This window comes from Delphinus delphis, chromosome 7 (genome assembly GCF_949987515.2).
Source record: "Delphinus delphis chromosome 7, mDelDel1.2, whole genome shotgun sequence".
In the NCBI taxonomy this organism is placed as follows: domain Eukaryota; kingdom Metazoa; phylum Chordata; class Mammalia; order Artiodactyla; family Delphinidae; genus Delphinus; species Delphinus delphis.
In genome coordinates this window covers 6,496,791-6,513,438 of record NC_082689.1, presented here as the reverse complement: position 1 = coordinate 6,513,438, position 16,648 = coordinate 6,496,791, and the positions used below count along the sequence as shown (strand labels likewise).

Sequence of the window (16,648 nt, the reverse complement as noted above, 5' to 3'; positions counted from 1 at the left end):
ATGTACCCTTTTGAGCAGAGGGTGCTGTTGGCAGCTTCTTGGAATGGTTGGTAAAAAGGAAAGTTCTTTTCCTGCTGCTGGCTGCCGCTCACTCACGCTCCCAGCATTTCTCTCCTCGTCCCGTTCCTGACCCTGCCTCCCGGCTGCATGAAAGTCACAGAGTCCAAACGTCGTTTGTGTCCTCCAGGAATCTAAAGGAGCATGAGGTCTAGAGAGACGACTTATCCTGGGTTGCTCTAGGGGCAGAGCTTGGCCCGGAAGGAGGATGCAGGGAGAGTCATCCCGGCTTAAGCCAAGCACTTCATTCACGCAGTCTTTCTTTCAACCAATATTTATTGAGCACCTACCTGGGGATACACAGACCCTGGGGATACAGCGGTGCCCCAAACAGGCAGATATCTCTGTCCTCATGGACTTTCTACCAGCTAGCGATGACCGGCAGGGTCTTTTCTGGGAGCTTTCAGGGAGAGGAGGTGAGCGCCGCCAGTAGCACTGAATGAGCGAGTCTTGAGTTGACGGGGAGGTTGGCCTAGAGGACTTGGGATTGTAAAATTTGGAGTCCTTACGTCACAAGCATCTCCCTTCAGATTCGCATGTACATTTAACTGCTCATCCCTTATTCGGGTCATGCGGGAAGGAGACTCGGGACAGGTGCATTTTTGCACGGAGAGGGGCCCCCGGCAGGTGGAGTGTGTGGAGCTTTGCTCAGGAGAGACACAGAGCAGGGACACTGAGTGGGGGCAGACGGTGGGCAGGAGCGTCAGGGGGAGGTTCTGGGTTTCTGATGTGCTTCCCAGTTACTCCCCAGGCCTGATGTGATGCCCACAGGGTCTGGCTGAGTCCCAGCTGTTCTGCCTTCATAATGGGTGGTATTAGGGATGTGTAGCTTTGTCCAAGTGTGTCCTCTGTTTCTTTGTAAAAGTGATTTTTGAAGGGGCAGTGTTTTTTTAACATCTTTATTGGGGTATAATTGCTTTACAATGGTGTGTTAGTTGCTGCTGTATAACAAAGTGAATGAGCTATACATATACATATATCCCCACATCTCCTCCCTCTTGTGTCTCCCTCCCACCCTCCCTATCGCACCCCTCTAGGTGCTCACAGAGCACCGACCTGATCTCCCTGTGCTATGCGGCTGCTTCCCACTAGCTAGCTGTTTTACATTTGGTAGGGCATATATGTCCATGCCACTCTCTCACTTCGTCCCAGCTTCCCCTTCCCCCTCCCCGTGTCCTCAAGTCCATTCTGTACGTCTGCGTCAGGGGCAGTTTGAATTCAGCAGTCCTGCATATTAAGGCGATGGTGAGGGACGTGCCTGTGCTTAAGGTCAGGAGCGTGGAGTCAAGGCCACCCCTGCTGGCAGGGAGCAGCTCCGCCTGTGTGGTCTGTGAGCCCCGTCTCCACAGCACAGCCTTGCTGGTTCCTGTCATTACAGGACTCTGACACTTGGGGTCGCTGTTTCCCTTTCGGGTCTGCAGACTCAGGCCTTTGGAATCCTTCATTGTGGTTGGTTTCCTCAATCAGCTCTGCCGGCCTGGTACTGTCTTAATTAACCTAATTCACATTTGTTAGCAAAAAGCAAAACCAGGCAGGATGTTACCTGCTTCAGATAGTGTCTGGGTGTCAAATGCATGCTTGTCAGTGTCTCCCTGTGTCCCCTTGCCCGGGAGGCAGAGGTTGCTATGTTAATTGGAATTTTTCACCAAGGCAATCAATAAGTGCAAACATAGTTGCTAAATAGCTCTTAGGTCTATTAAACAGACTGTGAATGTTTATTTAAAGTGAGGTAAGTCCCAGCGGCCCTTCATGGAGAGCACGTTCAGTCTTGAGGCCCTTGAATCCCCAAATCCTGAGAGATAGGATGAGCTACGCTCCCGGTATTTTATGAATATAGCCAATCGCTGGCATTCCATTCAGAAAAGAGGCGGCTATTCCTTTTTCAAAATGTCTTCTTACTGCAACCGTGCTTCCCAACCTCAGACTGGATCTACTTACGGTTCTTCCTGTCATGTGGCCCGAGGCTGAGCCAGGCTGGGGCTGCCCTGTTGCCCTGTGCCTACCTGCCCCTCAGGCCAGGGTTTCAAAGAGGGAAGCAGGTGGCAGGTAGAGCTTGTCCCAACTACCCTCATCTTGCAAATGGCTCTTGGTGGGTGGTGATCAGTTTCACTGGGACCACCCAAATGGGCAGTTAGGAATCCTGACTGGATTTCTGAGCCCAGGAGTTCAGCCATCCCACAGGAGAACATGGTCAAATTGGGCTGCTCACACCTGGGGGATTTTAATATTTCCTTGGTACTTGATTTCATAACACCCTCACCCCTTTGTCCACTAAAGTTGCTGTTTGCATTTATAAATGAGTGAAAAGAAATACTTGTTGAGAAACCGATGATGTTTCTTAAATCCAAGTCTAAGATTGTGGGATCTCTGTGTGTGGGGGGGGGTTCTAAAGAAGCAGGGTGATGCTGGAGAGAGGAAACCACATTTCAGAGCCCTAAGACCCATCACTTGCTGGCTTTCTGCCTAAGGGCAAGTTCCTTTGCTGCTTTTTCTTAGGCCTTGGTTTCAGGTGCAGAATAGGAAGTAAGATATCTTAACAGCAGGTGGACCCATGTTGGTGGTTCATTTAGTAGATTTGAAAAGTGCACGTTCCTTTGATGACACATCTTTGCTGTTGTTTTCCTGCCGTGCACAAGTCTGGTGGTTTCCTTATCTGAGCTCACTTGGACCTTTGATCTTACCTCCCTTCCAACCCTTATCACGTTTCATTTTAAACATGTTTAACGTCTGTCTTTGCTGTGGGCCAGTAGATTCCTTGAGTGTCGACATCACCCCCAATCCGATGGTGTCTCTGTGTCCCAGGAGCCCAGCACAGGTGTTTGCAATCCCGTGAATTCTCAGTAAATATGTTTTGAGTGGATGGATGAATGAAAGGGTTAGATGACCACCCTGGAATCCCTCAAATCCAGCGTATGCATTGCCAGAGAGGCTGTCCAGATGCAGCCTTCTAATGGTTAATCTTATCCCTCTTTCAGTGTTTTCCTGACATGCTTTCTTCTGAGAAATCATGACCGATATATACAAATCATGATGGAAGGATCACTCTTGATTTGTGGCACACTCTTCCTGTCGGTCATTTCTGTGACCAGGTCTGTCCTCCTAGCTGCCACACATAGCACCTGTGTGCAAAAAGCAAAAAAGTTTTTAAAACTTTTAAAAAAGTTTCTTTAATAAGATGCTTTATTGCCATGTGCCAGAAAATTTTTACAGTAAACACACAAATCTGTGATGACGGCAGTATGGATAACACCCTCTAGAGTTGTGCAGTGCACAGCCTACACCACTGTACGTGGCAGCCATGGGGAGGGGCGTTCCACCTTTGCCCACACAGGTTGTACTCACTGTCTGCAGGTTTCTCTTTAAAAACAGTTGGGGGCTTCCCTGGTGGCTCAGTGGTTGAGAGTCCGCCAGCCGATGCAGGGGATGCGGGTTCGTGCCCTGGTTCGGGAGGATCCCACATGCCGCGGAGCGGCTGGGCCCGTGAGCCATGGCCGCTGAGCCTGCGCGTCTGGAGCCTGTGCTTCGCAACGGGAGAGGCCACGACAGTGAGAGGCCCTCGTACCGCAAAAAAAAGAAGCATACATGTGGTTTGAAAAGGTTAATAAACATAAAAAAAAAAAAAAAACAGTTGGGATCCACGAGTCTTTTTATCTTGACTTTGTTAGCAACACATGAATAACAGCACAGCAAGCATGCAACCTACTTTCCAATCCCCCTGGAACAGCACAGGGCAGTTGCAGGGCGTACTTGGCACATCATGGGCTCAAAAAGGATATGGAAAGAAATCTGTGAGCAAGAATAAATCCGGAAGCAGTTGATGTTTCCAAGCTGCTGTGTCCTCTCTCTGTCCCTCTCTGTGCTGCAGTGGTACATGAATGGGGTGAATTATTTTACCGACCTGTGGAACATCATGGATACACTTGGGCTCTTTTATTTCATAGCAGGGATCGTATTTCGGTAAGTAGTCCTCACCATGTTTTCAAGTTTCAGGTGTTTTGGGATTCTCTTGGGTGGAAAGGCGGAGGAAAGACGTTTCAAGCCCAAGATAAGAGAGAGAGGATGAACTATGGTCCCGTTATTTTATGAATATAGCCTATCTCTGGAATTCCATTCAGAAAAGAGGCTGCTATTCCTTTTAAAAAATGTTTTCTTACTGCAACGGTGCCGGTTCTTCCCATCACATGGCCCGAGGCTGAGCCAGGCTGGGGCTGCCCTGTTGCCATGTGCCCTCCCTGCCCCCATTTAGAGATTATTACAAACGCCCATTGTCTCTGCCTCTTAGAGACACAGCTTGGTTGGCATAAAGCTGGGTCTCCTCTCTTCCCCCCTCCTGGTGATCTGTAATTGAAAAAGGGTTCTTCATGGTTTTTCTCTTTGTGCTTATAGAATTTGGGGAGAGAATTAGAAATCGAGGAGAGAACGATGAGGGTGTCAAATATAACACAGTGTTTTCGTTTGGGGCCATATAATCTTCTAACATACACTTAACTTCAACTTAAATGTTGGTTCTGGAGACTGCCCTCCCAGCTACAAGAGTTCCTCAATCCCTGAGGATTAGAAAAACCAGTTGAAAAGTACGGTTGAAGGCAAAAAGCAACATGACGCCCCGTGATAGGGGAATTGGGGTGCATACAGACCTTGGCCCACCTTGTCCAGCCATGCTCCTTTCCGGCCCGCCTTTCCCAAATAGCTTCAAGGTGAAGCTCGTGGTCTATTGGAGCAGAGAAGCCTGACCATTAATATTCACACCTCCCCAGAACGAGATGCTTTACAGTGAGTGCTCGCTCTACAGTAAGAACGGGGTAAGAGCTCAATTTCCTCCTCCAAAAAAACCCTCCCTTTCTGCTTGGGTTAAAGGCCCAGCATTATTTTTTTAAGTTTTTTAATTTTATATTGGAGTATAGCCGATTAACAATGTTGTGATAGTTTCAGGCGCCCAGCAGACCGACGCAGCCATACATATACATGTATCCATTCTCCCCCAAACTCCCCTCCCATCCAGGCTGCCACATAACATTGAGCAGAGTTTCCTGTGCTATGCAGTAGGTCTCTTTCAAAGGCCCAGCCTTTGAATCACGGTTGGATGTGATTGCTAGAGCATTCCAGTTAGAAAGCACATATGGCTTTCAATGAACGCGCCAGCAGGTGGTTAGCTAATCAGATGATCTGGTGCAAACGAGGTAAGTTTCACTGGGGGGAACCTGGCAGGGTCAAGTCCCACGTGGCCGGGGTCATCGTAGAGGCCCGTGAGCCAGGAAGTTAGCGATGTCGGGACTGGGTCCTGCAGGAGTATTTGGGATGAAGGACTAAAGTGTCCCGCCTCTCCTGGAGTCCACGAGGGCAGTAGACGTGGCCTTTGGTTTTCAGTGGCTGATGGGCCGGTGATGTCCCTGGTCTATTTCCACTTACTCTCAGTTCCCAGGCTTTTGGCTGTTTCTTCACGTTTGGTTATTTTTAAAAGCAAAACTTTGATTGTAAATCAACTGTACTTCAATAAAATTTAAAAAAATTAGCAAATACAATCCAGAAATAAATAAAAATGATAAAAAGCGAAACTTTGAAATCTTTTGTCAGCACCTCACAGCTCCTTTCCTCTTCTTTCCACAGGCTTTACCCTTCTAACAAAACCTCGCTGTACTCCGGACGAGTGATTTTTTGCCTGGATTACATTATATTCACGCTCAGGTTGATTCACATTTTCACGGTCAGCAGGAATCTAGGACCCAAGATTATCATGTTGCAGAGGATGGTAAGAATGAAGAATATTTGCAGTTAGTTGTCCTTCTTCTAACTGCATCCAGCGTTCCTTTCATCGTTGAGAGGAGGCTTTTGTGTATAGAGTGATGGCTGCATTTCACAATCAGTAGGGTTTACTTTCTTGATGTGTCTTCATCAGGGACCCCTCTTCCAGGTTAAAATTTAACAAAAGATGGCTGTTAGGAGCCAACAGTGTGACTCAGTGCGTTGCTAAGAAAGATCTCTAGATTTTACATGTTTCCAAGTGCTTTCACTTGAGTCTTACCAACTCACTAGGAGCCTAGGCGGGAGAGGGACTTTTATACCCATTTTACAGATGTGGACAGTCAGGTTCAAGAAGGTTAATATGTTTGTCTGGAGACATGCAGTGAGCTAGAAGCATAGCGTGGACTGGAACTTTAATCTTACAACCATGCGATACAGACTTCGGGAAAGCACTGCCAGCCCCGTTCCATGGGGACAAATAACAGAAAGATACACACTGACGATGTTGCTTCTCTCAGCTTGTTTTCCACGTGACCCAAACCTCCCGTGTTTCTGTCTTTAAATCAGATGGGCGTTTGGATGAGCTCATCTGGGGGTTCCTTTCCAATGCTGAGCTTCTTGAGTTTGTGGTTTTAATTCAAAGCATATCTGGGGCATCAAGTCACCATGAAGTCATGCTATGTGTGCAAAACATTAAAAAAGATAAAACGGTGCCTTCTTGTCTAAAAAGGAGAGCTTTTATTTTCCTTAAGAAAAAAAAAAAACTAAGGCAATAGCTTAGGGGTCTGCAGAACGTGAGCCGGAGAGGAGGAGGGGGGTCCAGAGTTGGATCCCTCTTCTGCTCCCAGGCTGGTCTCATTCAGAAAGTCTCTGCTGCTGCGCTGGTTTGGGGACCTGCAAGGAAAGATGCATCCATCAGTTTTAGTGCCGGGAAGGAGATGCCCCGAGCCCCAAGGGTGATGATGGCCATTTTTAAAAATCAGTGATCAAATGCTGGGCACCTTAGGTTCCAGGGTCCCAGAGCCTCTGTCCTTCTCCGTGGTCAGCGGAGGGGACAAGCCGCCCTGGTGCAGTCCTGACTCCACTCTCGTGTCCTCCCGTGACAGCTGATAGACGTGTTCTTCTTCCTGTTCCTCTTTGCCGTGTGGATGGTGGCCTTCGGCGTGGCCAGGCAAGGGATCCTCAGGCAGAATGAGCATCGCTGGAGGTGGATCTTCCGCTCGGTCATCTATGAGCCCTACCTGGCCATGTTCGGCCAAGTGCCCAGCGACGTGGACAGTAAGCCTGACGTGGCCCGGGCGGGGGACAGCTGGGAGGCGGCAGATGCTTCTAGAACCAGCCTCTGAGGCTCCCCACTCTGACCCTGGGGACTGTCTTAGGAGCAGAGGCGGCTGGGATCTGGCCAACACCAGGCAGGGGACGCTAACCCTCAAAGCCATTTCTTTCTCCTGAGCGGGATCTTACGTCCACCTTGTAAGCTTGTTCCCAACATGTCAGCCTGCAATTTTTAAACCTTTTTAAAAAGAGTGTTTCTCATATTTCCAACAGCAACGTGGCCGATGAAAGCAAGGAGCCTCACTGGTTTAGAAACGAGTGTTGCGAGTCTGTCCTATACAACAGTGACGGGGTGCTCATTTATTTCAAAAAGTGCAATATTGAAAAATGTTGCACTGCAACCTGGAATTTAAACTTCCAGCATTAGCCTTCTGCCAGCTGTCTTTCGGAGGCAGGTTAATGGTGGCAGAGATGGCATGGATTTGGCCACACCCAGTTGACATAAGGAAAGTGTCGGGCATGTGCAAACTGGTGTGCGTTTTGGATAAACTGTCTAAAGCATCTCTGTGATGCTGACAGTAGCCTGAGCTTGTCATGTTGTGCCTGCCACGGGAAACCCACCCCGATGTTTGCCTGGCCCTGTGCTCTTGTTTCGCAGCTCCTTGGTGTTTCCTCAATTAGCTCCGTGGCCTCGTGTGGTCCTTCTGGCCTCTTTTGCTGCAGCCTCTTCCAAGACCTTAGAAACAGCTCTTTTCCGTGCAATGATGGGAAGGCACCTTGTTGTTATGATTTCCCGTCTGCACACTGTACTTACCATTTTACATAAAAGGGAGTGTGTGTTGTCCTCACGGCAACCTTACGTGTCCGTGGTTTTAGTCCTGTGAGGGACAGCTCACAGTAACTAACCTAAAGAGCCAGTGGCAGGTGGGGTTCAAATCCTGGTCCAGCCACGTGTGTGCTGTGTGCCCTGGGACGCAGCTTCGCGTCTCTGCCTCTCAGCTCCATTGCAGGTAAAAATGGGTGTAGCACCGACTTTTCTGCTGGGCGTCTCACCGACCGGCAGGACTAAACTCAAACTCACACGCTCAGATGAGGGTCTGTAGCCCGGAGCGACTCCCAGAGGGCCAGCCACTCACGTCCATTGCCTTCTCTGAGATTCCCAGACACACCTCTCCATCCTCCCTTCCAGACTCAGAGCTTCTGCAAGTCCCCATTCTAGGATCTGTCACCACCGGTCGCACAGATGTGCAAAGCAGAAGCCTCGATGTCACGTCCTTGACGCCTCCTATGACTTCCTCCCCCACCTCCAGTTCATCAGCTAGTTTTGTTGATTTTATCCCCTAAAGGTCTTTGAAATCCAGCCACTTTTTACCATCCCCACCACCACTACCCTAAGCCATCCTCATCCCCTTCCCACGTGGCTCTTAGGCAGAACCTCCTCACGTCTCCCTCTGGCTCCTTGCGATCTGTGCTGCAGCCAGAGGGATCCTTGAATAAAGAGAATCTGATGTGTCACACCTCTGCGTCAAGCAGTCTAACGGCTATCTGTTGCTTTTAGTATAAAGATAAAAATGTTAACATGCTAACTGCACATCCTGTTCTCTCATTTCAACAGACCTTTCCAGTCCCCCTACCACAGGGCCTTTGCACGTGCTGTTCCCTCTCCAGATGCTCTGGGCACCCCATCTCTCCCCATTCATTTAGCTGGCTCCTACTCATCCTTCTGTCCTCAGTTCAGAGACGCTTCCTTCCTGTGGAACCGTTCTCAGATGAGGTGCCTCAGTTTGTGCCCACGGAGCACACTGTACGTGTCCTTCTTAGCACTTCTCAGGGGCTGAAATGTTCAACTTGTGTGATCAGTCATCTGCCTATTCTTCCAAAGGTGTTGGAAGCTCCCTGAGGGCAAAGACCATGTTTACCTTGCCTTCCTTTTTATCTTCCATCCTAGTGAAGTCCTGGCTTATAGTAGCTGCTCAATAAATACTTAAAAATTTTTTATTGAAGTCTAGTTGATTTACAATGTTATGTTAGTTTCAGGTGTACAGTAAAGTAAATCAGTTATACGTATGTTCACTCTTTTTTAGATTGGTCATTACATAGTATTGAGTAGAGTTCTCTGTGGTATACAGTAGGTCCTTATTAGTTAACTATTTTATATATAGTAGTGTGTATATGTCAGTCCTAAGGTATTCCTCCATTTCCCTCTGGTAACCATAAGTTTGTTTTCTACATCTGTGACTTTATTTCTGTTTTGTAAATAAGTTCATTTGTACCGTTATTTTTTGGTTCCAAGTATAAGCAATATCATATGATATTTGTCTTTCTCTTTTTAACTTACTTCACTCAGTATGACAATCTCTAGGTCCATCCCTATTGCTGCAAATGGCATTATTTCAATGCACTATTATTCAGTCAATACTTAGTGAGTAGATGGACGCCTGATTCTGAGGCTTACCCACGATAGAGTGCCTTGGAACAATGCCCAGCACGTTGCATGATCATCACACCTTTGTGGTGCCTTAGCGCTGCCCCCTCCAGAGGGTCCTCACATCGCCTGTCTGTTGTTACATCCTCAGGTACCACGTACGACTTCTCCCACTGCACCTTCACGGGGAATGAGTCCAAGCCCCTGTGCGTGGAGCTGGACGAGCACAACTTGCCCCGCTTCCCCGAGTGGATCACCATCCCCCTGGTGTGCATCTACATGCTCTCCACCAACATCCTGCTGGTCAACCTGCTGGTCGCCATGTTCGGGTATGTGCTTGGCCACGTGCCGGCTGGGGGTCCGCGCCGGGCCGGGCCCCGTGCCAGGCGGGGCTGGGGGAACCGGGAGTGAGGCCGCAAAGGTCCACCCTCGAGGAGCTTATGATAGAGGTCTTCTGATAGGGGATTGGTGGTCTGGGGCGGGGAGAGGTCTTGAAGGGACTATATGAAGATATAGCGAGTCCTATAAGCTGTAACATAAGTTTTTGGACCCCAAAGACAGGTGCCTGTAACCCCCTCCAGCACGTTCAGACTGCATGTTTAGTGTCCATTTAGCAACGTCCCCGGAGCGCCGAGATGCTGGCCTGGCAATGACTGTGGCTCAGCTCGGCTCCCAGGTTCTCGTTTTCCGTGGGATGGATTCTAGGGCTTAAGGGACTCAGCTTTTAGTTAGCTGCTGCTTTAAAATATTTAGTTTAAGTACAAATCAAGAGAGCAGAGTCAGGAGAGTGACCGTCCTTTGGGGCTCATGTCTAATGAGGTTGGCGTGAGAACACGATGGCGACTGACACATTTTTTTTTGCTTTTGGCCATTCTCTGTAATCCATTTAGAAAATCATGTTTATCTTGCCCCTTTGTCTTTCTTAGGAGCGTTTCAAAGAACCCCATGTGGTGGGTACAGTGGGGGTACCTTAATTTTATGCTGTTGATGTGAGGTTATTCTGGGTACATGAATCCTGGCATAGACAGGCAAGCAGTTTAGAAACAAAATACAAATTAAAAAAAATTACTTGTTAAACTTTGGAGTGAAAGAAAAACTGTAGTTGAAACCAGAAACTGAGAAACTGTGAAGGACAAGAAAAACACATTTAATTTCGTTAAACAGGATACCTCAGATGAAGTCATGTGATAAATGATAGACTGGGCGCAATGTTTGCCTAAGGTGAACAAAGGCTTCTCATTCTTACTATAGAAAGAGCTCCTGCAAATCGGTGAGAGAAAGATGAGCCAGTAGAAAATGGGCAGAGGAATGCAATTCAGAGAAATTCAAATGGCCACTAACTGTAGGGGAAGGGGCTCAACCTCATGGGTGGGAAAGGTCAGCTGAAACCAACAACGAGGTGTTGGTTTAGGATCCATCAGGTGAAGAGACATCATAAGAAGTGCTGGAGATGATGCTGGGAAATGGGCACTGCTCTGGGAATGTGAATTGTCTCCCACTTTTGGGAAAGTGATCTGAAAATAGCTATTAAAAAATATGCAAACCTTTGGCCCAACTCCTTCATGTCTGGGAATCTTTCCTAAAGATATCGAGGCAAAAAACATTTATTAGATCATTGTTTGATGCCTATCAATAAAGGGATGGTAAAGCAAGGCATGTCGTATCCGTACCATGGAACATTATGCAGCCCTTAAAAAGAAAAGCTGAGATTTATGTTTATTGACTTGGAAGGATGACGTTTTGTTAAATATAAGAAGCTCAGTGCAGCCTTATATTTATGGCAAAATCTTATTTTCGGACAGTAAAAAACAAGAAATTTTTAAAAGGCAAGTATATATTTCACTCAACACAATGATCATATATTACTTCCATAATTTAGAAAAAAAGAATCAGAAGATAGCTGACGTATAGAGTCCTGAGGGGCACCAGGATTGTAGACGAGGGTCATCTTTCTTTGTCGGTCAGTGGCCTCCCGTTGAGTGAGGCTGGGTGGGGGGACATGTGCCTTTGGGGACATCACGCATCCAAGGGGCTGAGCCATGAGTGGTCATCTGGTCTTCAGGTGTACAGCGACGTCCTCCTCTATACCAGCTTCTACACCGTGGCCATGGTGGTGTTTCTAAAATGTCACTTCTCTGCTTAAAATTCTGGAAGGATTTCAGTATTTCCCCATAGTGTTCAAGGTAAATTTCAGCCTCCTCAGCTTCCTCCAAGGCCATCGACCTGGGCTTTGAAAGCACCTTCAGGCTTCACCCCTGCTACCTGTCCCTGACAGGCATCCCACCTGTCCATCCCTAAACAGGGTGATCTGTCGTGCCTGACACTTTCGCAAATGTCACCCCTCTGTCGGCATTACCCGTTCTACCTTGACCGTCTCCTCCCCGTTCCTCTTGCTCTCTAAGGAGTCCAGCAGCATCCTTCGCCCGAGTGGTCCTCGTGCCCTCCCCACTGTGCATAGAGACCCCGTGGGCCCCCTTCACCGTGGTAGCTTCCTCTTCTTCCAGACCGTGGTAGCTTCCTCTTCTTCCTCTTCTTCCACTCTGGAGAGTGGAGATTGTGTCCGTCTCAGCACCTGGCCCTTTCCATGAATGAGAAGAACAGGATTCTTTCTGCTTTTAGTTCATTTTTCAGTTTTAGTTAGGGGGATAGCTTCCTGGTCTGTTATTCACCAAGTAGTGTCAATGGTGAATGTCAGACCAGTGAGGGGTTCATCACATACATGTATAACATCGGTTCTGTGCCAGGTGCCTGGGCCATGGAGATCATGTGGCCCTTTGTCCCACTCAGCCTTAAAGAGGGAATATGCACCCCACCCCCAACTCCATCACCGCCCCTAAAGTGGGGCCTGGGAAGGACTCAGGAATCCAGACGCCTATACTGCTTACGGGAGGCTGGACCATGTCAGAGGCTGCCAGAGGTCCCCGAGTCTGAGCTTGCAGAGAGAAGTGGCAGAGACGGGTGGTTGTGTATCCACGTGAGGGCAGAGAAGGGAGGACCGATTCCCAAACTCGAAGCAAGAGTGGGGAGGGAATGCGATGATTTGGGGTCCTATTTTATAGTGATAACCTATCCTGTCAACCTGTACATCAAACATTGGGTAGTCCCTGTAAAAACTGACCATTAATATAATATCTACAAAAATTAAACAGAAGGGCCGACAGCTCCCAATGCGATGGCCTTTGAGCTACACGAATTCAGTAGATCTCAGGAAGCGGAGTGCTTAGAGCTCTCCCGAGTCTGTGTGCTGTGAGCTGTTCACCAAAGCCCTTCTTAAGGACCATGCCAGTTTGTAATTCATTATCCCCATGACAATCATAAAATGATAGAATTTGGAGCTGAGAGGGACAGGAGTCCGGCCTGCAATTTTCAGGTTGAGGAAGTGGAAGTCGGGCAGCTCAGCGTCTGTGGCCCTGGCCGCACTGCCGTCTGTCTTGCCTGTGTGCACTTGAGGCTTGAACTTGAGTCTGTTCCCTGCGAGGCCCGAGCCGTTGGGCCACACCCCGCTGTTGCCTCATTCAGTGTGTAAGTGTGACTGCTGGGGAGCTCCCCTTCCCTTGGGGGATCCTTAGATTCCTCTTGGGCTAAGGGAGAGGCCCTTTATCTGTTAATACCGGTCTGAGCAGCTGGGGTAGCCCCCTTGCCATCCTTGAGCTGACTCGTCAGGACACTGTTTCTGATGGTTGTGATGGATCTTCCGGGTTCACTCCAAGCCGACAGCTCCGGGCTGTGACCCCCGTCTGGCACCGCATCAGAATGTTCATGTGAGAGCTTAACTGTGCACAGTGGCAACCTTTTGAACTGTAGCATAAATGTACACTTGGGAATTTTAAAGCAATATTGGAATGCTCTCTAGATGTTACTCAGCAGGGAAAATAAATGGGTGTAAACATCTGCAATGATTCCACATTAAAATTATCGATCACAGGCCCTATGTGGCTTATCAGAGGCACGAAGTGATCTTGAGGTCAGTAGATGACTCGGGGTCGTCTTAACACGGAGCTGTTAATGCTTTCAGGCACCGTGTCCCGAAGATAAATTCACCCACGGCATTTCTGCTGGAAAGGACTCATCAGACATGCCCCGTCTAAGATAATTTCTAAGAATAAAATATTTTTTTAATCTTAGGAATAATATATGTGCATTATGAATATGTAGAAAAGTAGACAAAAGAAAACATCTCCTGGTACAGATGAAACGTTCCGGTGACTTCACCAGTCCCAGGCAGGCTACTGAAATGGGATGAAAAGAAGAAAAAGAGAGCAGATAGTTGTAACAATAACAATAGCTAATATTGATACTTTCCTGTGCTAGGCACATCCAGGTGCTTCACATGTGCAGCCTCATTTAATTAGTCATCGTGTAGGTGTGGCTTTATAATCATTCATAAATGAGGAGTTGGAGGCAGAGAGAGGTTAAAGGCTCTGCTCTCTGAGCGGGAGATGGGCACATGGACAGTAATATAAGATGATGTGAAAAGATACAGTACGATACGAGCGGCACGAGAAACCTATTCACAAGGGACTCCGGTGCAGAGTCGGGGTTATTAATGGTGACAGATCTTGGGGGTGGGCAGCAGCGAATGGAGGAGACATTTGCTCAGAGGACCCTGTGAGCATTGTTTGGAGAGGGAGAGAAGCAGAGGAGATAAAGCTGTTCTGGGGAGAACTAGAGACTGCGGATGGGGGAAGGTCGGCAGGGGCTGGGTTATGGGGTGTCCCTTATGCCGTGTTAAAGAATGTGGACTTTTCCCTGCAGGTGAAGGGAGATTTCATGGGTCTTTACACAGGCAACGGCACAATCTTAGTTGTGTTACTTTGACAGAAACACGCTCAACAGTTAGCATTTCAAAACCAGTGCAGTGGAATCGCTGGCTGTCTCTTACTGTTAGCGTCGATGTTTTTTTGGTGCTGCAGAGCGCGAGGGGAGCCAGGATGTGCGGAACGTTTTAACGCGCCCGCTGGGGCACTGAGTGGGTGCAAAAAGTCAGGGTCATCAAGGTTCACTGGATACTGCTGCAGTGTCTGGGAAGGAATGGCAGATGGAAAAATGTATGAAATCTGTGGAAAGCTTGGAAGAGGGGTTTCCCTGATTGCATTCTAGCTGGCAAGTTTCTCGTATTTCAGTTTCTTCTAAAATTCTGCCGTTGTTTTAACATCGACTTTTCCTTTGTGAATTTTTTGCAGACTTTTCATTCTGTTCTGTTCATCAGTCTTTCTATTTTGGTTTTTACTACCAAATGGCTTTAATTACTGATTTTTCAAAATCATTTTAACATCTGTTGTATGGGTGCCCTTCATTATTCTTACTCAGAACTTCCCTGGCTTTTCTTATATATTTAATCATGTGGAGAGCCTAAGGCTCATCTTCTGCAATCCTTTTTTCTTCCCTCTTCCAAAAAATTTCTTTAATGAATTTTATTCTGATGATGTTAACTTTGTAGAGCCATTTAGGGGAAGCTGACGTCTTTAAAACATGCCAGAAAAAATGGCGTGATTCTCCATTTATTCAAATACGTATAGTTTCCCAGTAAACTTTTATGGCTGTATTCACGTGGATGTGGCCGATTTTTTGTTCCATTTTTTTTTTCTAGCTATTTGTGGTTGTGAGTGAGATAGTTTTTCTATTATGTTTTTGCAATAACTACTTTTTGATATGCAGGAAGGCTATGAAGTATTGCTCACTTATTTTGGAACAAGTCTCCTTCCTGAATTCTTTTTTTTTTTTCCCCCTCTCTTTTCCTTTTATCATATCATGGAAGTTTCCTCCTGTTTCTTATTTATTAAGCTCCTTCCTTTTTCTTCTTCTTTATTTCTTCTAATCAGAAATGGATGCTGCATGTTGCCAGGAGACTTTCTAGAAACAGTTTAAATGGTATTTGTCTTTTTGATCTATGATGTGTTATGAAAATGATGAATCACATAAATGCCCTTAATATGGAGTCATCCATCTGTTCTTTGGTCAGGCACTCTTTTAACGTACTGCCGGATTTCATCCACATACAAGGCTATGTGAATCCTAAACATTTATCTCTTGGTAACATTTTCACCGTCAGTGGGTGTCAGAGAGTTTGTCTCTCCTGCTTCCTCTTCCTCTCGTGCTTATCTGAGGTGCTCAGCTGCTCTTAGGGGACAGAGCTCCCACCAGCTGGGCAGCTGAGGGCACTAGATATCACGGGAGATGTCAAGTCAAAGGAGACCTTGCAGAATTCCTCTCAGGGAAGACACTAGATGGCCAGTGGCTGGCAGGGACAGTGAGAGCCATCAGAGCTGGGTGGGCGAGAGCCTGAACACGAGAGTTGGCCCGTGTGCTGCCCTGGATGTTTGGGTTTGCTGAGCGGGGTGGGGATGTCGTGGCCCCAGAGCTCAGCCTGTCTGCTATAGAAATGGAAAACCATGTCTCAAAAGCATTAAAATTATTTGAGCAGAGCAGCTGGAAGCCTTCCCTGGGGAACCCTCATGTCTTGTTGGCCGAGTCTGGACCTGACTCTAGAGAAAAAGAACGATTTGGAAGGTTTGGGGTTGGATTTCGCCTCCAGGTCACATTTTGCTCATTCCTGCTGCTCTGTGGGGCAGGTGGACGTAAGTAAAGAAACCTCAGCATGGCAGCCCCGGAAATGTGTTATTTGTGCAAAGTGGCTTTTGGGTATTAATGTCCAGTAATCAATCAGTTCACCCACACGCCCCCTGGGATGCGGATAAGGGCTTTTACCGTTTGCCCAGGAAAGGAGCTCTGCTCACTGGACCCTGAGGTGCAGAGGAAGCAGAGGTTCCAGCAGGAGGCGCCTCGGAGCCTGCTGGGTTGTCCAGAGGAGCACATGGGGCAGTGAGGGGAGGCGGAGTTCTTCAAAAGGAAGAATGATACAGGGCTTCCCTGGTGGAGCAATGATTGAGAGTCCGCCTGACGATGCAGGGTACACGGGTTCGTGCCCCGGTCCAGGAGGATCCCACATGCCACGGAGCAGCTGGGCCCGTGAGCCATGGCCGCTGAGCCTGCACGTCCGGAGCCTGTGCTCTGCAATGGGAGAGACCACAACAGTGAGAGGCCCGCGTACTGCAAAAAAAAAAAAAAAAAAAAAAAAAAAGAATGATACAAACACCAACCCCTGTTGTGGGCACTGGCCTAAGTGCATTCCAGACCAGGGCTTGGTGG

General features: G+C 47.8%; 1 protein-coding gene across 2 annotated transcripts in view; it reads left to right on the top strand.

Moving 5' to 3' along the window:
• The window catches only part of TRPM8 (transient receptor potential cation channel subfamily M member 8), an 88,195-nt gene that overhangs the window by 54,058 nt on the left and 17,489 nt on the right, over window positions 1-16,648 (top strand). For both annotated transcript variants that reach the window (XM_060015472.1, XM_060015471.1), the window contains exons 17-20: window positions 3,923-4,014; window positions 5,665-5,806; window positions 6,906-7,077; window positions 9,651-9,828. In XM_060015472.1, coding sequence (XP_059871455.1) covers window positions 3,923-4,014; window positions 5,665-5,806; window positions 6,906-7,077; window positions 9,651-9,828 — 584 coding nt within the window. The remainder of the gene's footprint in view (window positions 1-3,922; window positions 4,015-5,664; window positions 5,807-6,905; window positions 7,078-9,650; window positions 9,829-16,648) is intronic.